The sequence below is a fragment of the Megalopta genalis genome, chromosome 13, assembly GCF_051020955.1.
Source record: "Megalopta genalis isolate 19385.01 chromosome 13, iyMegGena1_principal, whole genome shotgun sequence".
NCBI lineage: Eukaryota > Metazoa > Arthropoda > Insecta > Hymenoptera > Halictidae > Megalopta > Megalopta genalis.
The window spans coordinates 7,362,366-7,387,648 of record NC_135025.1 but is presented as its reverse complement, the minus strand read 5'-3'; the positions used below and the strand labels follow the sequence as shown (position 1 = coordinate 7,387,648).

The window sequence follows — 25,283 nt, the reverse complement described above, 5'->3', positions numbered from 1 at the left end:
TACGATTATTCTCTTGATTATTCTCTGCATTTACTGTGTTTTATTCCATTTAGCAACTTTTGTCTTAGAATCCAACGCTCCCTCATTACGATTTTCTTACAATTTTCTTTCCACCCACAATTTATTATGATTTTCTTTCTACACCCATCTTTTTTATTACGACGTTCTTTCTACCCCTAAACTGATAGTACGATTTTTTTCCAATTTTGTTTCTAATTTTTTACCATGATTTCCTTCCTAAACTCAACTTTTTATTGCAATTTTCTTTCTATACTCAGTTCGATGGTACGATTTTTTTTCTGCACCTTATTTGTTATTTCTCTATATACCTAATCTGTTACTATAATTTTCATCCTACGCTCAATTTGTTATTACGATTTTCTTCCTACACCCAATTTTTTACCACGATTTCTTTCACAACCTCAACTTTTTATTACAATTTTCTTTCTATACTCAGTTCGCGCGCGATGGTACGATTTTCTTTCTACACCCTATTTGTTATTTCTTTATATACCTAATCTGTTACTATAATTTCTTCCTACGCTCAATTTGTTACTACGATTTCCTTCCTACACCCAACTTTTTACCACGATTTCTTTCACAACCTCAACTTTTTATTACAATTTTCTTTCTATACTCAGTTCGATGGTACGATTTTCTTTCTGCACTCTATTTGTTATTTCTCTATATACCTAATCTGTTACTATAATTTCTTCCTACGCTCAATTTGTTACTACGATTTCCTTCTTACACCCAACTTTTTACCACGATTTCTTTCACAACCTCAACTTTTTATTACAATTTTCTTTCTATACTCAGTTCGATGGTACGATTTTCTTTCTGCACCCTATTTGTTATTTCTTTATATACCTAATCTGTTACTATAATTTTCTTCCTACGCTCAATTTGTTATTACGATTTTCTTCTTACGTCCAATTTGTTATATACCTATTTTCTTTCTACATTTAAATTGGTGGTACGATTTTCTTTCTACACATATCTGTGTTACGATTTTCTTCGCTCACCGGTTTTTGTTACAATCTCCTCCGTACTCTTTTTAATTCCGTTTCGTCGAATTTTGTCGGATGTATTTCGGTGAATCGTTTTTCCACACCGGGTGGAATCACTATTTTGGTCAGACGTCACAGCATTCCGGCCGATCTTTCAGAGCGCCCGATCGGCTGCGGCTCGCTAAAAAAAGAGCACTCGATATTTGCCGGGTAAACGAAACGTCCTGCTAAGTGCCTTGCGTAACATTGCCCAAGGAAAAAGTGAATTTTAAACGTTTCAGGGTCGCTCTGAAATTAGACGTGAGAACTCGGTCGTGCAACCCCGGTTCGAAGCTTTCGCGTGTACCTTTTGCTTTTGGAAAAATAAATAAATCGATTTATAAACACCGATGCTGTAAACAGCATAATTTTCGACACTCTTTTCGTATAAAAATGAACGCTTAGCGACCTTCGAAGGTCGAGGAAATGGTTCCGATCGGTTCAAAGAGGATTATTCCTGTAGTCGAAATTTCATTTTAGCATCTGGAAAAAACGTCAGAAATCTAACTTTAATCTTTTACAATTTAAGAGGAAATTCACTGTTTCAGCTTTGCTCTCTTTGCTCGAACTTTCTTCTGCGAAAAGTTATTACTGTTTGGTACCGTTGGCAACGTAAAGCCCTGAAACAGAAGAGCTGTGCGCTCGATTTGCTCTTATAAACAAATTGTTTCGCCAAAAATATATGTCCTCTATTCTCTAAAATTTTCTTCTGCGGAATATCTCGCCGCTTTCGTTTCCGCAGCGTCTTACATTTGACGTACGAAAACTGTACACCGCTTTCAGACACAAAGACTTCTGGCTCGATCGAAACATCAAAGAGAATTTAACTTATTGCCACTGAGTTGCATAACAACTGTGAAACGATCGGATTTGTGTATTTCCTTTGGCGGAATCTAATCAGACCAGTCCCCTGTAATTCTCACGTTCCACGACCACCAACGTTTTACTGTCACCGATTTCGACCGTCGATCCGGTCACATGGTCATCCTTGATTATGCATACGAACCGTTGTCGAGTCAGTGTGCGTGGACTCGATATGAAAGGTCGCGGCTGACTGGGGAAGTTCATCTTCCGATCAACAAAGTGCACGGTTTTCCACTTTATTTGAGCGAAGTACGGTTCGCCGCGTTGCAGCATCTAGAATCGGATGTGCCGGGCAATTAAGTACGAAATGATCGTTCTTGTGGAAGTGAGTGCATCAAGCAAAGTTCGATTCTCGTGAACTCAAGGAATTCATCAGACCATTACTTGCTGATATCCCTAGTGACAAAAGAAGGACGCAGCGAGTTTGGAATTAATTTAGCGTGGCATCGATAGTATCGAATTTACTCTTTGACTTATGCTTTACTTAATAGAATCGTCGATCTTGTAGCTATTTAGTGAAAACGTTTATTTTTATGGTTGCTGTTGACTGGGGATTTTTCGAGAAATTCATCTGTTTGAGCTATGCTTCTGTTAAGCTGAGAATAATAAATTCGCATTATTGTTTAGCTGGATTATAAATTCGTTTACTTAAGACAGAGTTTATCGATATTATTTTCTGATCAATGTTTTACTTGATAAAAAGTGTCGAATTCAGTAGTAATTGAAAATATTCAATTTCATGGTTTTTGATGGGACAGTGGTTCATTTTTCTTCTGATCAGTGCTTCTGTTGAGCTAAGAATAAATTCACATTATTATTTAACTGGACTAGAAATTTATTTATTTCATACAAAGTTTATTGGCTTTATTTTGTGATCTATATTTTACTTGATGAAGTATCGAATGCAGTAGTTGCTGATTGAAAATATTTAATTTTATGGTTTCTGACTATTTAATCGACTCTGTCTTTCTTACTAATATTTAATTTGATAAAATATTGACCTTAGTAGTTACAGATTAAAAATATCTAATTTCATGGTATTTAAGGGAAATCGATTTTTTTTTAATAACAGTTCTTGTAAATGGAACGTTCAGTGGTACTTTTATTAAACTCGCTTATAAGTTTATTGAATCAGAAAAATGATGATCGTTCAATAGTGATTGTGCAGTTTAAATATCCATTTTGTTGATATAATGTACGCTTTATTCTACAAGTTAATTATTGGTGCATTCCTATGAATTTGTAAAATACACAATCATTAAAGAATGACCAACCTGTGAACAAAAAATAGAGTTTAACAGAATCTACTAAGCTTAATTTACGTTCCGAGCAACAAAACTGTTATTGCAGTTATCTTTAAATTTCACTGGAATTCATCAAAAACTCTTGAAAAATTCGCGCTGAAATCACAACACCAAATCCCCCGTAAATTCAACAGTTTTCAATTCTGCAGATAAAAGTCGATCGACTATAAGGAAGATGCCACTTAAATTATCAAAAGCACAAAGCATAATATTGTGATAAATAGACTGCGGATAACCTTAATGACTTCGACGCTTATTTTGTAGCATTTTATTACACTTCAATACTTCATTTTCTATTATATATTACATATGTTATATTCTATTATTCTATTCATATTCTATTCATCCACGTTCACAAAAATTGCGTAAAATCCGCAGTCTCGTAAACGATACAATAATTTCTCCCTAATTCGCGCTCAGATTGCGCAGAAAATCGACAATTTCGGAATAGAACAGATACGATTATTCGAGCCTTAGGACACGTTTTTACAATCACTGACAATCGGCAACTATAAAAACGAACCTTCTCTTCCCAAATAGACCATTTTCGTGCGCAATCTTAGCGCGAATTAGAGAGAAATTGCCATAGACAAAGCGCGACCGATATAAAGAACAGTGCAGAGTCACAAACAAACAATTGATTCCACCACCACTGCCTCGACGATTCGCGCTCCTCCGACTCTAAAGTCGCCAGTAATCTCTCCCCGAGACAGGGATTCGATCATCGCGCCGAGTATAGTCCGCGATCGGTCGATCGCGGATGAAAGAGCCCGAAAGGATCTGGGCTTTCCCGATCGAGGCCGCGAGCGTAGCCGCGTAAACGTCATTGTTCGGATCTAGGAGCTTCGTTTTCCGGCCAATGCGTCCGCGGGTCATTGTCGGGCTGCGCTAGATCCTCCACCTTCCGGGAGCAGCTCGTCTGACAGCGGCGATTCGCATTGTTTCACGAACTAGTCGAAGTCGCAATTGTCCTGTCCGCGTCTCGAGACCCCGATCCGAAGCTTCCGGCGACGAACATGCGCGACGCGGCTTCGTCGCGGATGATGGAATTTGGCTACTGAAAGTGATCCCGGAATAAATATCAGCGCGAGGCTGTCGCGTGTATCGTGCGGCTCCCGATGGTAACTCGAAAGTGAAATGATCGATCAGTGAAAGAAAGAACAGTGCCGGTGCGCCGAAAATGGTGAGCATGAGCCCGTCTTTGGGGGTGGCCACCCTGAATCGGGGAAGGAACACCTTCCGCGGTGTGCCCAAGGTGGAGATCGAGAAGAGAATGAACACTTTGCTTCAGGCTATGACGGTGAGTCGATTCTGCTGCGATCGGGCAATTGTTTGTAAAGTGTTCGGGACAATGTTTCATCGATCCTGGTTTTCATTTGTTCGCTGTTTGAAACGTTTATGTTGTAATTGTTTTATATAGGAGCTAGAGAAATAAAGGAGACTTTTTTATGAGACACGTGTGAATCAGTCTTGCGAGTTTATTATTCATTTTTTTATTTCTAGACGGTTATGTCTCTTTCAGATGTGTTCAAAATGACAGCTGACCCTCGCCGATACGAATTGTAAAGTATAAATGGCTTCAGATGAAATGTAATTGCGTTAATTTTAATCGAACACGATAAATTCGAAACAATTTATTAGTAGATTGTTAGATCTTTTCCTTCGAAATCGGACGTTGTAGATGTAACGCGGTTTATTTTGTTTTTTACTCTTTCGTGCATCTATCTTTAAAGAGTCTATTACGTGGGAGAGTACAAATATTTCGACACAATCGCATTGTTTAGGCAGCGCATTGTTCGAACGCGTGATCATCGACGGGTGTTCGAATCCAGCAATTCCAATTGCATCGAAAATTTCCCGAAGCTCGACGAGAAGAGTATTATCGCGGTGTTTCTTTATCGCGTTGATGGACACTTGTTTATTTGGGCGTTTACTTTGTACAGATTCGAGCCACCGAAGGCCGAGTTATTGTCTTCAGTTCCTTGAACTTTAGTACTGTTTATTTGCTGTCCGAGGGGATAGAGATTCGTTCGTGATCTCGGTAAAAGTTGAAAATCGAACGGTTCGATAGAAATTTCTGGGGCGCCTAGTCCCCGGCTCGTGTTTTCGATTTGTAATTGTTTGATCGTCCGCGAGAACAGTGCCGAGACGCGTCGATCGGGGACCTTTGAACCCCGTGTATTTCACCTCGAGCATTTCCACCGATGTCTGAGCGGCTGAAACGCTGGCGCGTGTACAACGTCGATAGCGCTGGCTATCAACGCGTCATGAGCAGCAGATGCTACAATTATAAATGACGCAGACGGATTGCGCTCCGTTTATCGATAATCTAACTACCGATGATCACGAGGCGGAGAGTAAACGGAGAGGACTCGAAGGACCGCTTTCGCGAATGCAGAAGAATTAACACTAAACCTACCGCGGTCAAAATGGTCGCTTTCTTATTTTACAATTCTGCAAAGTCCCGAGACCTTATCACGGAAAACGCTTGAATAAGTTACATTATTGGAGCAAGTTTTATAATAACAACTTTGCAAATTCTAAATAAATTCGGTCTTCTCACTTTTGTGAAGCAGTACGTGCCAGTTAGTGTTACTGCTTGGTAGGTTTAGTGTTAAAATGATTTTTCTTTCAGCTCGACGATACACAACGATGAACTTGGAAATTCGATGAAACTGTGTGTCCGTAGACTGCGGATATTTCGCGGATTTATGAAACACGCGAGCGCGGTGCACCGTAAAAATAGAAAATATATTCGAAGAAATTAAAGCCATAAAATTGTTCAATTTTTATATTGTCAGAGAGATCCTAAATTTGCATAATGATCCACAGTCTACCAGTGAGTAATCGAATTCTAGGGACCGGAGATTACTCAGAACGTAGTTATTTACGAACTGCACATCACGCAGAGATAAAAACTGAGGCACACATAAGTCCACTCACTGATTAAATGCTTCGTTAAATAGAACATATAATTTGTTAACGAATTTCACGCGGAATTCTTTGGATATACCGGGCCCGTTGTTTCCAGATCGAGGAGCTTTACGCGGCTCTGGTTTACATGACCCAGCATCAGATCGGCTACGACGTGTCCCAGGAGTGTGCACAAGAAACGCTGTTGAATCATCTACAAAATGCATTCAAAGTTGACAACGAGACGCACGAGAGCGTGTTAGAGAAGACGAGAAATATGGAGGTAGGCGCTTCTCAACGCTGCGTTCAAACTTCGAAATGGATGATATATTGTTTAGATTACTGATCGGGACGCTTCTAATTAATTTGTGCAGCCGCCGGAGATGCACTTGAACGTCGAAGTGATCGAGGCGAAAGAATTGGCGTCGAAGGACTCGAACGGCAAAAGCGACCCCTTCTGCGCCCTTTACCTCGAGTCAGCGCCGACCAGAAGATACAACACTGCCGTTAAAACGTTCACGCTTAGTCCTATATGGGAGGAACACTTTGAACTGTGAGTTCGCGCGCAGTGCTCATTGGCTAATCACTTTTCGCTATTATTCAGCAATTTTGCTTTTTGCACTCGGATCTCCTCTCTCAGGGAGTATAATATATCTTAATATATATATTTTCGTTAGGATACTTTTTATACCAAATTCTACTTGAACAGAGCATCATTTTCAATGCTATATCACTTTATATTTGATTTGATTGGTGCTCACTACTTCGCAAATGCATAAAATTCGATTCATGGTCTGAGAAAAGTCCCAGATTTGCTTGTTGGTTTTGATAAATTGATAGCTGCAACTATATAAATACAAAAATATATATATAAACTTTATATAGATATAAACTTTATTGAGGAATCGCGATTTTTCTTTGTAAGTCTACAGTAATGTCTCCCTAATTGACGCTCAGATTGTGCACAAAAGTGGACAATTTTGGAAGAGAAGATACGATTGTTCGAGCCTTGTGGCTTGTTTTTTATGGTTATCGATCGTCAACAGCTATGAAAACGAGCTGCGAGGCTCGAATAATCGTATCCTCTCTTCCCAAATTGTCCATTTTTATGTCACAATCTGAGCGTCAATTAGAGAGACATTACTGTATTCGGATACCAATTTTGATAATTAGATTGTGAAATTGAGAAATTAGATTGCAGACACGGCTGCAAGAACACAAACATTGAAACAAAATCTTCTGTTCGCGTTAACAATGAATTCATTGAAGATGAGTATTAAAGGTGCATTTTCGAACGTTTCACATTGAGTCTTGATCGTTGTTGCAGGCCACTGGACGACCCAGAAAACGACGTATTGTTCCTGGAAGTCTGGTAAGTCTGGCAAGACAGAACGTAGGCGATCAATGCGAGTTTAGTATGTTTCCACTGAGGATTTGTACTTCAGGGACTTCGACGCGGCCGAAACAGTGCCCGAGAAGATGAGCAAGGTGAAGGACGTGAAAGGGGTTCGAGGTTTGGTGAAACTTGCGAAGGAGATCGCGGTAACCGCCACCACGGGGAGTCACGACAATGAGTTCATCGGTCGATGTCGAATACCACTGAAGGTACCATTTTCAAAAAATAATTATGTACCGGGCGCCAAACTGGGCCCAAACAGGTCCAAAAAGGTCCCAAACTGGTCCCAAATAAGTCCCAAATAAGTCTCAAAAAGGTCCCAAACTGGTCCCAAATAAGTCCCAAATAAGTCTCAAAAAGGTCCCAAACTGGTCCCAAATAAGTCCCAAATAAGTCTCAAATAAGTTCCAAACAGGTCCCTATACAGGTCCCAAATAAGTCCCAAACAGGTCCCAAACAAGTCCCAAATTGGTCCCAAATAAGTCCCAAACAGGTTAAATTTAATAATACCAGGTCCCTATATATAATACTTAATAACAAGTCCCAAACAGGTCCCAAACTGATCCCAAACAGGTCCAAAAAAGTCCCAAACAGGTCCCAAATTTAACAAGTCCCAAACTGGTCCCAAACTGGCCCCAAACAGGTCCCAAATAAGTCCCAAATAGGTCCCAAACAAGTCCCAAACAGGTCCCAAATTTAATAATTTACCCTAATCGCCTATCCTCCACGCCAGGACATACCAACGTCAGGACACACGATGTGGTACTCCCTGGAGAAGAAAAACAAATCGAAACGACGAGGAGTGGTGAAGCTTAGGCTCGCCTTCAGCACAGAGCACAACAATCGCGTGGCAGCTCAAGAGCACAGACACCTAATCAGAGTGCTGCTAATGCACGAGATAGAGACAGAGAAAATCGAGAAATACTGTTGGTGCGGTCGATGGTCGTCGCCAGCGGAGGTCTTGCTCTTGCAGCATAGCGCGCAAAGAGGTTTGCTAAGCAGGAACGTGTTCTTGGCGCAATGGATCGAGTACTCCAGAATTCACCAGGAACATCCCCTAAATTTCAACGTGTTCAGCAAATTAGTGATAGACCTGCTAAGGCCCCTGGAGAACGAGCTGTTCTCTTTGGACGAGACTAGACTCTTCTGGGACGCCACCAAGAAACTTTTGTTCTCGTGCCTTAATAGCTTGCGCAAGATCAGGAGGATGACGCCTGGTGACAAGAACTCTATGGCGCAGCTTTCTGCGATTTTAGGGTAACTATCTTTTTAGACTGTCACAATTATTATGTTCGCGAACAGTCATAATTGCAACGAGCTGCAAAACCAGATGTGTGATTTATTCTTAATCTAATTGTGATACCCGAAGTTTGATTAGTCACATTTTGTCCGAGTGCTCAGAATATCATACTTTTAATAGTTATTCTCAGTTATTCTGATTACTCTAAAAAAAACGTATCATACTTTTAATAGTTACGTTTTTTATACAAAAATAAAAGACAAAATAAAATGGAAATCAGTGAACCAATTCGCCATCACATTAAAGTGCATAGCAATGTCGAAAAAATAAAAGTTATATAGAATTGAATGCATGAAAATATGCCTAATGAATTTCAATGTTATAGCATATAAGTGCATTGTCATTTTACATCACAATAAAAACGATTGCTACATTACATTGCTATATTAAAAAACAGTAGAATTTCAGTTATAAAGTAATTCTGCCATAGCAATATCGAGTTAAAAAATAACTCAGTGATAACGATACTCTCGATTATAATTACAAATTCTACCATAAAATTCCAGTCCAAAATCTTGAGTGTCCTATCCCTTCAATTTAACTAAATATCAATCTCTTGATCTAGCATTCTGTCAGCCATCTCGTCGCTCAAAGTGCCAGATGAAGTGAACCTCTTCCCCACGAAGATGTATCCGTGGTTCCCAGACCCGGACGAGAAGCCGGGTGTCCTCGAAGCGTTAGAGTTCACCGTGGAACAGGGTGGCATCGAATGGTACGATAGCATAACGTCGATCAAACACTCTCTCTTATATACCTCGTCTGAGCTGTTTAATATGTTAGGTTCCAGCACATATTGAATAACAACTCCGCGGAAACCGATTCCGACGAAGACGCGCTCAAGTACCACATCAAGGTGATCCAGCTGATCAGGGCCGATCTGCAGAGCGCCATCGATAATTACGACAAGCTGTTCATCAAGTGAGAACCGTCGACGTTCGAACCTTCACCGGTAATTGATTGATCACCAATGATTGTGTTCATTGGATTTTAGGCGAATCAATTTCCCATACGCGAGGACGCTGTACATGATGTACGAGAAGAGGCTTAGCGACATGTGCATGGTCATTACCGAGGACATCTGCGGAAGGATGAAGAGGATCGAGATTAGCAACTCGGACGTCGAGTTGAGCTTGGGAACGACTTTGTTCGAGCTCTATCTCACGCTGCAGAGATACGCTATGTAAGCTACGGGTGTTATTAACGTGAGATTATATTAACGTGAGAGGACTCGACATTCGTTCGATGTTCGGTTAAGATTCTGGAATCGGCGAAGGGTTAATATTGGTCTTAGGAAATGTATTGTGTCAGCAGGAAAATTTAAATGCAAATTCAAAGCTTGTTTGCTCATTTTGTTATGTTCTGTATCAATGACTAGACTCGTGGATCTGTATGGCACGTGTTGAAACGCTATCTTTATCTTATTTTCATTAGAAGACATTTATTCAGACGTAGAAATTATCAGATATCCTGTCGAAAGACCAAATATATTGGTCTTAGGAAATGTATTGTGTCAGCAGTCAAATTTAAATGCAAGTTCAAAGCTTGTTTGTTCATTTTGTTATGTTCTGTATCAATGACTAGGCTCGTGGATCTGTATGGCACGTGTTGAAACGCTATCTTTATCTTATTTTCATTAGAACACATTTATTCGGACGTAGAAATGATCAGATATCCTGTCGAAAGTCTCTTCGATGTTGCAAATACCACTTTGCACAAAACTGTTTAAAATCGATTTCTCGAACGGTGTCACGATTTCAGGCTCGGCCAGGTGCTCTGCGCGGAGGGTCAGCTCGAAGATATGAAGGTGCAGTCATACTACGAGTGGTTCAGAGCTGGAGTTGCCCACTGGCTTGACATAGCAGTGTACAAAGCACTGACACGGATAGACAAGGCGGTCGAGTTCGATCCGCTGCAAGCTGTCGATAACAGCGTTCAATATAGCTCGAGTGCGGTGGATACATTAACAATATTTTACCAAATCAAAGTGTTTTGGACGCAGCTGGCCTGGCCCGACGTGGAGGGTTCCTATACCTTCATTGGCAAGATCATCGATGTGAGTGATCCACGATTTTCTCTAGCAAGCTTTTAGCTACTCTGCTTTTAACTTCGTATCTGCCGGAAATGGACTAACCCTTTGCGCTCGAAGCCGTTTAACTGTAAATCTAAGATCATTTTTCCGACTTATTTCCATTTATAGGACAAAGTATTTCCATTATATATATATATATATATAGAGAGAGAGAGAGAGAGTATTTCCATTCCATAGTATATATATATATATATATATATATATATATATATATATACATATATATATATATATACTATATATATAATATCCATTCCATATATAGTATTTCCATTTCGTAGGACAAAGTGCATTTTATGCGTACGAAATTGAGTCTCACGATTCATACAACAGTTACATTTTTAATAATATTCAAAATTTAAACTTCGATGATATGAAAATGATCTTAGAACGCGATATAACAATTTTAGTGGTGCCTCAGGGTCATCACTCGAGTGCGAAGGGCTAACATTGGTCTTAGGAAATGTATTGTGTCAGCAGGCAAATTTAAATGCAAATTCAAAGCTTGTTTGTTCATTTTGTTATGTTCTGTATCAATGACTAGACTCGTGTTGAAACGCTATCTTTATTGTATTTTCATTAGAACACATTTATTCAGACGTAGGAATTATCAGATATCCTGTCGAAAGTCTCTTCGATGTTGCACAAAACTTTCTAAAACGTGGTTAAACAAATTCAAAGCGTTCGAAAAAATGGTGTTCTCCAACAGAATTAATCAACGAGCACTCGATCAATGATCATTGTAAAATTATTTAAATTTTAAGAACGAAACAGATGTTATTTCTAGACGAAACTAAGTTCAAAGTGTACAGTAAACATTATTTAGTGAAAATAGCTAGTTTGTTTATTTATATTGAATATTTAATATATATTATTTATATTATATTACATTTATTTATTTTTCTATTTAATATTTATATATCATGAAAATAGCTAGTTTGTTTGTTTATTATTTATTGTCTTCAAACGATGTCTCGCCATCATTTTTCAGGACATCTGCAAGTGCTCAATGGCCTACGCCGACAAAATGGCGCAGAAGGCAGAACTGACGACAGAGCTGGAGCAACTGTCGGAAAGCACCGTCTACGAGAAGAAATTCTACGTGTCCACTGCCTGGTGTTTCGCTATAAACAATATCGACTACATCAGAACGTCGATCGCGCCTCTAGCAAACGACCTAGGACTTCAAAGTATAATAGACGCTTTAGCAGAGAAGAAAACGCAAAAGGAAGCACAACGTTGCCAGCAGACTCTACAGCTGATTATCGACAACGCGACCGACACTGTAAGGAACAAGATTATAGAACTGTTGCAGGTGGTTGCTAGCAAAATGGCACCTGCTATGAGCAGGTAAGCAGACATTTTCGATTGTTGTTTCTCTGTGGAAGCAGTAAATTAATATTGTTCCTTGTCATTTAGGTATCTCATGGAAGGCGCAGAGTTGATAGACACTACCAGCAACGCTATGGACAGGCTTTTGCAGTATTTGGATAGCAATTTGGCTACGTTGCACGACAATCTCAATGAAGACAATTTCCAGAGAGTTCTACTTGTTATTTGGGAGATCATGTCCGAGACGCTGTACCAACTAGTGAATAGTAATTTAGAGGTACTTGGATACATTAATCGTTGATTAAACATTTATATTTAAAGCTGTGGATCGTTGATTATTTCGCGACAAGCTTGCAGTTTCTGTTATTAGTTTTATAGTAACTAATAGAGTATATACAAATGCATAAAAATCAGCAGTGTCGTCATTCAATTCGAAGCTTAAAGTTTTTTGTGCCTCCTTTCAATTTTTCTTTTTTACTAAACAATCTAATAACAATTTTTGAACGTTTCGATCAGTTTGTATATGCCTTTGTTAACGTCACTTTGCAGAAAAGAAGGCCGCCATCTTTCTACTCGAATCTGCACCGCACGTTGCACACCCTTGTGCGATTCTTCAACGTCGGAGCCGACGAAACGTCGAACGTGAAGATACTGGAGAAGATAGAACACCTTCTGGAGCTGCACGGATTGGAAACAGCTGGATTGATACACAGATACCATCAAGAGCGTATCAAAGAGCAAAACGAACTGGAGGAGTCCGATTACGGCCAGATCACTGTCAAAGCGCAGTTCGTTGACAATTCGTTGAACATTCAAATTCTTAACGCGAGGAAACTTCGACCGGTTGACAGCAATGGTGAGCAATTAGAAACATTCGATTATTTCTCGAGTAATTTTGTAATTCGGGCTCGAAGGTAGCTTCGAAGCTGCAAAATAGCTGATAGACTTCGGCCTAATTAGACTTGGCCTTTTACACGCGATGAAGTTTTAAGTTGCACGCAGTGTGGTCGAACTAAAGTGATCGATTTAATTATAATCGCTCTAGATCATTGATTAAAGAATAAGTCACTTGAAAATTTAATGAAATTCGCTCCGGATTTATATAACATATATATATATATATATATATATATTATATATAATAATATAATAATAATATATTGTAATATAATATATATATATATATATATATATATATATATATATATATAATAATACAATAATAATATATTATAATATATTATATTATAATTTATTATATATATATTATATTATGTAAGTACTCATTTAATGAAAAACATTCTGGACCATCGGTTAAAAAATAATTTACATGAAAATGTGCATACTGTTACATTCTAGATTATTAATTTATCTAGATTATAATTTAATTGAAAATGTGCGCGACTCAGTTCGTTCTTTTACCGGAAATGGTCCCGATCTATCACGAAAAATGAATATTTTATTAAAATATTTTATAAAGTTGTGACAAAATCAGCATTTGGTCTTCAAGCGTTCTTTTACAAACTAGTTTAAAAAAAAAATCAAATTTTTGGCAAAAATTCAGGCTTCAGATCGCAACAGATCGCTTTACACAATCACTCTGCGTACTAGAAATAGAAGCGACGATTAGTATAATTTACAACTTCGTTGGTTTTCGTTCCGCGAATTTCTTTTCGTCGCCGACTCGCCCAGCGAACGCCGGGAATGAACGAGAGCGGTTTCGCGACGAAGGAGAATGACATTATCTTTCGATTTTGTAGGCGATTTGATAGGCAAGGTGTCTACTCTCAAGCGCAAGCTCAATACAATATCTAAACAAAGACTGAAAGAATGGAAGACAAGTATGTAATCGTGGATCCACAATGAAACACGCTCTTCCTTCATCTCTTGTTCCGAATTTAGTGCTCTCTCTCTCTCTCTCTCTCATTCAGTTCTGCCTGCCCACGGATTGATCATAGAATATGCATGACAGGAATGTTGTTGTCCGTTTTGTTGACTGCAATTTGTTTCGTTGCATCATAGCCTAGAACAGAACCGTTCACGATGATTTTTTTTTGTCCGTCTCCGAGAGCCACGAGACTTGTCATGACTGATGCAAACCTCTATAAGGTTCCCCGATGCTGTAGAAATTGTACTCGGTAGTGAAATCTCTCTTTTTTTCTTTTATTTCACTTTATTAGTATGATTTATGAATAGAGACACGAATACGTAAATTGTGTGGAACCTCGTAGACAGGAGACCCAGACAGCAATGATAGTCGCCTTCACCGTGCATGAGTCCACATTTGGGGTCCTCCGGTGGTTCCGTGGAGCACCTTGAGATCATGGTTGCGTTTCTTTTTTCAGGCAGCTGCGATTCTTACGTGAAAATCAGGCTACTTCCCGAGGAGAAGTTCTCCGATCTGAAATTGCCGAAGACACACGTACAGAAAGAGAACCTTTATCCTCTTTTTGATGAAATCTTCAACATGTGAGTACCATAGCTTCCAACGTGATTGTTCGCTCAGCTTCGGATTTTTATATTTACGTTCTTATTATAAGCTTGTTTTCGCGATAATAACATTTCCTGGATGACAACTGTATTTTTGCTTGGACCCTGCTGCTTTGATCTTGCACGAAGATTCACATTTTAACGAATACTTTTAATTTAGATTGCTTTTTTACGATTTTATAATAGAAGTAATAACTTACAGTATAAGTACATTATACATATATAAGTTATAGTGTAACTTAGTATAAGTAATATAAGTAATTATATTACTATTTATTTATTATATATTATATATTATATTACTACTATATTACTATATTAATATAAGTAATTAAGAAGTAATATAAAAATAATAAAAATAAATTATACATATTAGTTATACTTACTATAAGTTACAATAAGTACATATAAGTTATACTATACTATATAGTTATACTATAACTATATTATACTATAACTTATATGTATAATTTACTTATACTATAACTATATTATACTATAACTTATATGTATAATTTACTTATACTATAACTATATTATACTATAACTTATATGTATAATTTACTTATACTATAACTATATTATACTATAACTTATATGTATAATTTACTTATACTCTAAGTTATTACTTCTATTATTTGACAATATATCAAAATTTTAATAACATGCAAATTCTTTCGGAAATAACGTAGCAACTTTTAGCGTCGCCTCAGAGTCTCCGCTCGACTGCAAAGGGTCAATTACGAATAACAGTAAAATCAAAATTTCAATAACATGAAAAAATTCTTAATAAAAATAGTATAACTTATAGTACAACTTATACTATTTTTATTTAAATTCTATTTCAAACGTATCAAATAAAAGCGATCACACCAAATGGAAATACTGTAGGTTGAAACGAACGTCTTCATTCTCGCGTTAAAATAGTCTCGAGTGCAAAGCATTAAGATAAGCGGATCGTCAAAATGTTAGAAATTGTGAACAGAAAGGATGAAATCATTGTGAATGGTCAGCGCAAACGCTTCCAGCTGGACCAGTCGTTCTAAAACCATGAAATCCGTTTCAGTCCTCTAACCGCGGAACAAAGGGCGACCGAGGACGGGATAATCGCCTTCGAGTTGAAAGACAAGGACCTGTTCAGGTCCAGATTCCTGGCCGAAGCCTTCCTGTCGTTCAACGAGATCGCGGACACCGGATCCGATCAGGGAATGGAATCGCTCGACCAAATTCACTTGATGCTCTCGCGTCCGACGAAGAGAAGTATGTTACAACTTCCCTGAAACTTAACGAGCGTGCAGCATCGTTGACGTAATAACTTAAGATTTCGTCTCGTATTTAGGTACGGACGTGCTCCAAGCGTTGGAGCATAGGAAGGGCGACAACCAGGCGACGGACTTCCTATCGAAACTCAATTCAAAGGCTGAGAAAAAGTGATCGACAGCAAACTGTGACTTACCACGGGCGTTACTATGATAATAGTCGTGACAGCGACGTATATCGTGGGCTCGGTTTGCTATACGAAACGTCGACCATTTCGAGATCATTCGGTCGAACACCCTTCGGCGAAGGGAAATCGGATTATTTATTGTCGAATGCCTATCTCGGCTCTCTGCGAGAACGCTAGGAACAGATTATATATTTTCGAATGGAAATTAATCGTCGAACGAGTCGAATAAAAATCTCGAATAAGCGTCTTAAGTCTTGCACGTCTTTTGAAGATAACGTGGAACCTTATTCGATGTTTCCATTCGATCGTAATCGTTCGGTGAATTTTCTATCGTCGTTCTTTTTATCCACGTAGAAATCATGTTTCGTCGTGCTTGCATGAAAACTGAAGGAAAATTCCGCGACATTGTTGCGGAATGGAGGTGTTTTTTTATAAAGATTTTACGAGTACGCTGTTTTTCTAACTGTAAGCGGCAACAATCGTTACCAGGCTAGGCATCACTTCGAACGTTATACACTTTCCCAAAGCAATGTTGAACATCGCATTTTAAGACTAAAAACAACACTGTAAGGCTGAGCGAGAGCGCGCTACACGCGAGAGCGATTTAGACGATTACGACGCTATTATAGCACACGTGACAGACGCGTTATTCACTGATATTTCGCAACGATCGTGTACAGTGCGAAACTGTTGCTTCGTCGTACGCGTATCCGTAACTGTACCAAAACATAATCAACGGAAGATGGATCGGAGATTTTCGAAAGTACTCTTTGTAAATAGTATAGAATTCGTTACACGTCGACGAGTAGTTTGACGAGACCCAGAAACGAGGTGTTTCTAGACGCGAGAAATACGAAGTCGTCGGTCACTCTATTTTCAATATTTGTACGTGAAATATTTTGCCTCTATGTTATATGATACAACGAATAAATTATTGAAAACCTTGAGTGTGTCTTAATTTACAGAAAGCGAATTTGTGTTGGAAGAATAAGGGGAAATATAGCAATTACTGGTCCCTAAGATAGTATTCTAAGGGTATAGAAATGTTCAGGGGAATTTTCTACGTCTATTTTATTCCACAAGAGTCTATTTGTTATTGCAAATGCGATTTTGAGAAACTGGAGCAATAATGCATTCATTTGCCTTCATTTGGGTATGGACCCTCAAGGCCAAATGTGTGACTTGACCGTGAAAAGAAATAAAGAACACATTATTTCCATTCCCGACTTCCCCTAATATTCCTAATTTAAATAAATATAGCAATTAATTAATGAAATATAGCAATTACTAGTCTCTGAGAGAGTATTCTGAGGGTATAGAAATGTTCAGGGGAATTTTCTACGTCCATTCTACGCCACAAGAGTCTATTTATTATTGCAAATGCGATTTGGAGAAACTGGAGCAATAATGCATTCATTTGCCTTCATTTGGGTATGGACCCTCAAGGCCAAGTGTGTGGCCTTGAAAGAAATAAAGAACACATTATTTCCATTCACGACTTCCCCTATTATTTCTAATTTAAATAGAAAATAACACCGGTAAATGCATAAAATTATACCGGTATTTACAGAAATACCGGCTCGTATTTTGCGAATAATTGAGCAGCTTTATCTCAGACACACACCTTTCTCTGATGCGGTCAGATGCAGTTCACTAGCTGACCGTTCCATTTGGGTAGAGTTCGCTACTGTAGCACAGCATTTTCTACAGAGTCGGTATTATATCTGTGGTGGCAGATATCGTCTACAGGTACAGATAATCATCTGTAGATAACTTCGGCTAACAGTTCAAGCGTTTTGCCGTTACGTGTAATAGCGCAATTTTTATATTTTCAGGTTAAATTGATTTAAAATTGATTTATGCAGAAATGTACATTATGTTTTTATGAAAAAGGCGACAAATAAAAAATAATAAAAATTAATTTTCTTTGCATGATATAGATTTCAGGAGATTCATATTTTTGTAATCTCTAAATTATTGGATTATTTTATTATGATTTTCACGCGGATCATTTGTTCTGTATTTATAATAATTATTCTACTGTAAATTACGTAGATTGCGTTACAACTCGAATTTCTCAAATATTATCAAATATATTCTTAATCTCCGTTCCTATCTAACAATGTATTATTACAGTTTCTTTATAGACAAACTAAATTACTACCCTTATCAAATTTTCATATTATTTGTATATTTGGTGTATTCGTAAACGTTTATTCTAACTTTATCCTATTTCCCTTCAAAGACACAATTTTCTCCAATAACCTGGATCCTACGAGTCGAAATTTTCCAGTCAAAAAATGCTCTGGCAATCTATGAGATTATACGATGTCCGATATTTTCATTCAGGCTCATTGCAGCTTTCGCGAAATTGTTAAGAACTATCCAGAATCCCGCTCTGTTCCGGGCAGTTCTGCAATTAGGGGCATATCACGACGTTCTTAGTCCCTCTCATAGGGTATAAACTTCCAAGAATTTATCGAGCTTTGAAATTGCTTGGTACGCCATCGTTAAGAGGAATTACATAAAACTCTGTGGTCGCACTTCACGTAAATTAATCGTGTGAATTTCCCGCGTCAGCATCAAAATACAATTTAGGTCGCGACCTCGGTGACCCATATGCCACGTGGCGAAACCTGTTCGAACCCTCTTTATCAAACTTTCGTCTATTCTTACCCTTGAAACGTTTCGCAAGGGTAAGGGATGATGCGCGCCCTTATCCGCGAACGTGTTCGAAAATCTTCCCACCGTTTTCCTTAATAAACAAAAAGATATCGTAACTAAAAACTTAGGACCTATTCTACAAATTGCAGACTTTTTAGTGTTAATTTTTCCACAGGTATTGTACATTTTTCTACACATATTTTACATTTTTCTAGAAATATTGTATAATTATCTACCAATAAAAAATTTTTGCAAGGCTATTATATAATATTAACATGATCTAGATTTTTAATTGTTTTGTTATATGTTACTGTTGTATGCTCGTATGATTTGAGAAGGGTACAATGGTCAAAAGAATACTTTAATATTGCAAATGCTCTCATGCTACCATTTAAACGAAATAAAATTCGTACATTCTTAAAAGCAACACTACTTATTGCATACTTCATAAAAATTACGCTAGCTCCACTTGACACCTTCAAATTTAATTCGGATAGCACAAAAATTGTTGCGCTATGGATGTAATAAATAATACACATAGACATAAGATAATAACCTAGCTGTAGACATAATAAATAAAAACCAATTAATTCACAACATTTAACACTAGAACAACTAAACCAGTAAAAATGATTGTTCCCTGAGTTTTGCTTTCACAGTTACTGTAATTACAGAAATTTGTACAAGTAATTTCTACAATATTGTATAAGCAATTTTTTAACAAAACTTCTTAACTGAAGCATGTATTACGATAAAAATCGTACGAGGTCTAAATAAATCGAGTCTTTTCACTGTTATAAAAAGATATGCCTCCTCGTATTAATGGCTCGGCAATGTTAGTAGACTCTCGCTGCAACAATGTGCCAGAAAAGCGTAGACTTCATCGACGTAGCACATGATTTAAGGTCATTTTCGAAAAAGCTGAGTCCACAGGCACGTTTCTGACCCGCGCGGGCATTTTCCAAGATTCCGAGCCTGCCAGCAGCTCGTTCTTTGAATGGGTCAAGTGGATTCCACTCGATCGGTCCCTGAAAGGCCAGCAGCACGGCCGCGATGTAACCTTGGACTTCGCGAGATTGCCGCGCGCGAAGAATTTTCTCGGCGATTTTCGGGAACAATGCGCCGCGATCTCGCCACGCTCCCACGGCCGTTCGAGTTTGTAAAATGTAGTTCAATGCGATATTACAATAATTGCTTTAATTTACTGGAGCATCGGATGCGCAATGTAGGTTACGACCTCGTTAACCTACTCGCCGAGATAGAGATTCAGTTAACCCCGGCCCGGAGAGTCAAGCGAGATCTTTCGAAATCGATCTGCGACACCTTTGCAGCCGCTGCCCGGAGTGATCACGATTTCCCTGTCGTTCTCTTTCGACCTCGTTCCTCCTACGATCGATTTTCTATAAAAGAAGATAGCGTCGTTTGCTTGCCGGAGGACGTAACGAAATGCTTTCGCCAAGAGACGATTCGAAAAATCAGTTTTCGTTTACACTGGGCATTATTCGAATATAAATGTTTATCTAAGATAATTATCCGAATGAATTATTTGTAGTCAAATACTTCATTCGAATAACAATTAATCATTATTCGTCGTGAATTATTCTATCTGTTCATCCGAGTAAAGAATTATGCGAATAAGTTATTCGAATAAGTTATTCGAATAGAGATTGCAAAATTATTCGAATAATAATGCTAATAATTGACTATTTTTGTTTTGACGTAATTTGGTAAGAATATTTATTTTTTTTATCAATTTATATACCCATGGAAAGATTATTTATTGAATATTAATGAATAATAATGCTAATAGTTGACTATTTTTGTTTTGACGTAATTTGGTAAGAATATATATTGTTTTATCAATTTATAAACCCATGGAAAGATAATTTAGTTATCTTAGTTATCAATTATCTATCTTCCCAAATTTAATCATTCCTATAATTTTTTATTGAATTTTTCCGATGCAACGTTCGAAAAATGCAAGAAATAAATCGAAGATCCATGACAGAAAACACTTTATATTCGACTTTAGAAAAAGACACAAATACAGGAGATCGGAAAATATGGCAAAACGTGTAACAATAATTTAATTCCTTCGCAAATCGGTATTTACTACACAAAGAGCTTTTCAGGATAGAGAGCCTTCGGTTTACATTGAAGTATTTTCAACAAGATAAATATTCGAGTGAAAAGTCTTTAATTTTCTAGTAGAGGAATTTCAAGATACGAAATAATACATTTTCGCAGCTTCTTTCTGCTTGGAAAAGTCACGCGAAACGGTAGCCAGTGTAACGGAGCTTAATTGAACTATAATTTTGGCTAAACGAGCATGGAAATGCAAACACGCTTCGCAAAATCCTTGTACGATGTTCCGGGAATAGCTGGATTGAAATTGTGCGAATTAAGTTACACAGGGATGTGCAGTACTATAGAAATGGTCTGTGGCGACCCAAGGAGTATGGGGATGCTTTGTGGTTGGGTAAGGAATCTGTGAATGGTTTGCGGTCATCGCCGGCAGAATAGGGGTAGTCTAGAGCCTAGAATATAGGACTCTAAGTTGTTAGTCATGTAGAATTGGGGCAGTCTATGGTCGGGTAAGTAGAACGGAAACGTCCGGCGTTAAGAGAAGTATTACAGCATTTGTGTATAGTTGTCGGGTAAGTAAAATAGGGGTAATATATGGTCAGTTTAATAGAATATGGTGAATCGATTATGGGAGAGTTGTTCTCGAATGGTCTGTCGTACCGATAAAATGGCGGCCACGGTTCCTTTTTAATCGGCCGAACTCGAGTCCTTCGTTTCGCGGAAATTCAGTATTGCGGATAATTTGGGACTCGTTTCGGCTAATAAGAGAAACGTGTTCATCTTGTTTCTGAGAGGCCGTTAACATGGGTGGTTCGATGGAAATCTTACACTTCTCTCAGCGGACTTTTTCCGAGCAACGAAATAATTATTAGCAGAATGATTAAATTCACAATAATTAATGTTTGTTGACGCTATCTCGGACGGAAGCAACTACGGTAGAAGAATAGACGACAGCTAAATCCTTTACAATGATGAACAAACTTTAAAGTCGATTTTCCCGAAAACGGAGCAAGATTTTATTTATTTAAACTTCGTACGATTTATATTATCATGATATGTATTATAATAAATGTATCTAAAAATCACCCTTAGAAATCATTGCATTTTCAGAGGAGTTTGAACATTTTCTGCCAGGGGTTTTATTCTGAATTTGTCGAAAAACGTCTCTCTCTCTCTCTCTCTCTCTCTCTCTCTGTTCAAATACCATCGAAGCCACCATAAATTGATCTAATTTGCCGGAAGTGTCGGCGCAGCGGTCGCGCCACGAAGGGCGCGCATTTGCATGAAGGTCCTACAGTCTGGTTAATCACTTTTGCAATCAGTTAGCCGGTTAACAAGCGTCCGGCTAATTCCTTGGCCCGGCAATTTTCCTGTCCCGCGGACTTCGGGGCTCGAGTTCAAGGCGATCCCGAAGGGAGCCGATTGAGATTCCAGGCGTCGGAACGATTGAAAGCGACGGCCGAGCAAACGAATGGCCGTCGGGACGCGTAATCAGGTAACAAACAACGGGATCAGAGCGCGCGGACCAACTCGACTAACTCGATTTATGCGGGAGACGGCACCCGCGAATGGACACGGTGTCCCACTCGGTCGAGTTAACACACCGGATTAAAGCGTATTAACGTTTGCCGGCTCTGCGCTGCCGCCGTTGCTGCCGCATGACTCCCTGCCACCAACAAAAAAAAGAAAACGTTAAAAAACGAGAAACGCGGCGTTCCCGGGCTGAAAATGCCGGTACTTCTCTCGCCTAACCGAATATCGCTGAATTAACGAACGTAACAGCGAAGGGCTTTGTCTGCTACTGGACATTGCTTCGTCGAATGTGTCTTAATGAGTTTGGTAAAATCATTTGGATGGAGCTGAAAAATATTTGATTAATACTAGTAAATGTATTGATTTGGTAGAAAAGAGTAAGAATAGTGGTTCTTTCGTTTTGCTATAAATTCGTACCTTTTATTAATAAATTAATCCTTTGTGCAGGGTGTTTCACCTAAATCTTGTATTGTAATTTGTACATGTAATTTTCTACTGTAATCTGTGTGAATATAATTTTGTATTGTAATTTGTAAATGTTTCAAATATGTTCACTGTACTTTCAAAGCAATAATTTTATCATCTGCTATTAGTATACATAAAAAAAAATCAGTATTAATATATTTCACAATTTATGTTCTATTTATTCCAATGGTTTTAATATTGTTTGGCAAAATTTTACGTTATGTGTAAAATTTTCTGTTATTATTTTATAACAATCTAAAAATGGCTTATAATATCGTAATATTTGTATATTAAGATAATGGTCTTAATATACAAATACTGTAATATTATGTGCGATTTTTAAATTGTTATAAAATAATAACTGAAATTTTATACATAACGCGATTTTCGCCAAGAAATATAACCTAAATTATTTAGGTTATTTAGATAATAGTGATTTCAATAGATATAATAGTTAAGGGTTAACAATGTTCAATCAAAATTTAAACAAAATTTCACTGTCCTATAGATATTAATTTCCAGAAAAATTCACAGAAAATTAATTTCCCAAAATGTGCGTTTCCAACCCCTTCCTTCGAGGGACGTTTTCTCTCCCCTCCAACGTGAACGACGACTAATAAAGATTTAAACAGATTTCTCGATCCGAAGAAACGTGTCTCCCTCTCAAGTTTCATCGGCTCGCATGACTCGGATACGTTCCGCTTAATTCGATTAGCGGGTACAATGGCACGTGACACACGGAATCTTCGTTTCTCGGTATCTCGGTATCGCAATTAATATTTACGATGCTCGAGCGTTTCCAGTTACTGTCAGCAGCACGGCGCGCTGGATGCCTCGTCAAATGAGACCGAGCCCGGGAAATACCAGGTACCGTTGTTATCGTCCAGCTTCAATATTAACGTAATGGCGGCGGCGGTAGCAAACAATTTTGCGAACGGCGCGCGCCGTATCCACAGAATTGCAGTTCCGCGAAAGTCCGACCGTACTTTTCGGCTGCGTCGGCCGTTGCACCGCCGTTGCACCGTCGTTGCAATCCCGTCGCAACAACCCCTTTACTCGGCAGGCCACGACCCCCAGTTTTTTGCCGCGAATGTGGGTCACGCAGCCGGCGCGCCGCGCCGTTTCTCGGCTGTGCGGAGGCGTTTATTAAAAAAAAATGTACACGGTGAACGAGATTTCATAGTTCAGGCCGGTCGAGATTTATTTTCAGTAGCGGTCATAAATTTAAGACGATGAATTTGAATTTCGGTTACCCGGCGTGTTGTACGGCAAGGCTGGGAGAATTCGATCAGTTTTTTTTTTAGAGCGCTCGTAACTGTTTCGTTCTCTAGAATTTTATTGTTTCAATAAATACAAAAACATGTTATAAAACGGAATGTGCCTGCACATTATTCTTTGCGTCATGTTAGAACATTGATTCATTTTCAACGAAAATCGATAATATTGCAAATGGCCGATCCGGTTAGATTCGGTCGTCAATTACGAATGAGATTGGATCATTTTCATGGAGAAAACATTTAAAATACTATCTTAAATAATAGATCCACTTAAATAAAATAGCATTCGATATAATTTAAATAAAATAGTACTCGAAACAGGAAATAAAATTTCAGTAAATAAAATCGTGATAAGATGACATGAAATAAATATCTTATTTTGATCGTGTAAAACGTGAAAAGTTTCGACATTTGAAAGTTTAACAATCACGGAACGTGTTCTTCGATGGTTCTTAAATAATCTCGTAAAACTGACAAGATCGGTTAAATCGCTTGTGCGTAATTTTCGGCGAGATCGCGAATGGAATAATTAAAATCTACGCTTTATGGAGATTCTATGAAACGGGAAATTAGAAATCTGCCGGAGGCTGGAACCCGGTTATAAGAAGGCTGTCCCAGTGCAGCTTTGATTTACGATACCTTGCACTCTTGAGATTAAATTCAACAGTAATATTACTTGCGGAACGACCTGATATTTCGAGCCAAGGAAATGAGGTATTGGAAACTGTAAAGCAAGATATCGAATGTAACGTTATTAATACATGGCCCGCTGCGGGTTTTGGTTATTTCTCATTTAACAGATTTCTCATTTATTCTTTTCTCTCTCGACGAAGTTTCCGCTCGTATTTATATTCTTGGGTCAACTTTTCAATTTCTGGAGGAATATGCTCCGCGCGTCCTCGTCGATTTCCGAATAACGTGATTTTCATTATTCGAAAACGCTGATGCCCGAAGACTTTATTCACTTTCTTTTTAACTTCCTTTTTAACTTTCTTTAACTTTTTAAGTTAACTTTCTTATATCTCATGCAACTTATATTATACTTTATATTGTGATTTTACATACACTTTATTGT

The 25,283-nt window shown here is 38.2% G+C and overlaps 1 protein-coding gene across 17 annotated transcripts in view; it reads left to right on the top strand.

Moving 5' to 3' along the window:
• Positions 1 to 17,131, top strand: part of stac (C2 and C2B_Munc13-like domain-containing protein staccato) — a 55,421-nt gene extending 38,290 nt beyond the window's left edge. For 7 of the 17 annotated variants that reach the window (XM_076526094.1, XM_076526091.1, XM_076526095.1 and 4 more), the window contains 16 exons: positions 6,249 to 6,413; positions 6,505 to 6,683; positions 7,458 to 7,502; positions 7,576 to 7,735; positions 8,260 to 8,783; positions 9,392 to 9,538; positions 9,607 to 9,744; positions 9,818 to 10,006; positions 10,585 to 10,879; positions 11,907 to 12,265; positions 12,335 to 12,524; positions 12,797 to 13,103; positions 14,008 to 14,088; positions 14,593 to 14,716; positions 15,804 to 15,997; positions 16,059 to 17,131. In XM_076526094.1, coding sequence (XP_076382209.1) covers positions 6,249 to 6,413; positions 6,505 to 6,683; positions 7,458 to 7,502; positions 7,576 to 7,735; positions 8,260 to 8,783; positions 9,392 to 9,538; positions 9,607 to 9,744; positions 9,818 to 10,006; positions 10,585 to 10,879; positions 11,907 to 12,265; positions 12,335 to 12,524; positions 12,797 to 13,103; positions 14,008 to 14,088; positions 14,593 to 14,716; positions 15,804 to 15,997; positions 16,059 to 16,171 — 3,210 coding nt within the window. In that variant the 3' untranslated portion in view covers positions 16,172 to 17,131. Of the gene's footprint in view, positions 1 to 1,548; positions 2,239 to 2,391; positions 4,518 to 6,248; positions 6,414 to 6,504; positions 6,684 to 7,457; positions 7,503 to 7,575; positions 7,736 to 8,259; positions 8,784 to 9,391; positions 9,539 to 9,606; positions 9,745 to 9,817; positions 10,007 to 10,584; positions 10,880 to 11,906; positions 12,266 to 12,334; positions 12,525 to 12,796; positions 13,104 to 14,007; positions 14,089 to 14,592; positions 14,717 to 15,803; positions 15,998 to 16,058 lie in introns of those variants that run through there. The other 10 variants (XM_076526092.1, XM_033476776.2, XM_076526102.1 and 7 more) reach the window with 9 other exon arrangements.
• Positions 17,132 to 25,283: the final 8,152 nt, after the last annotated feature.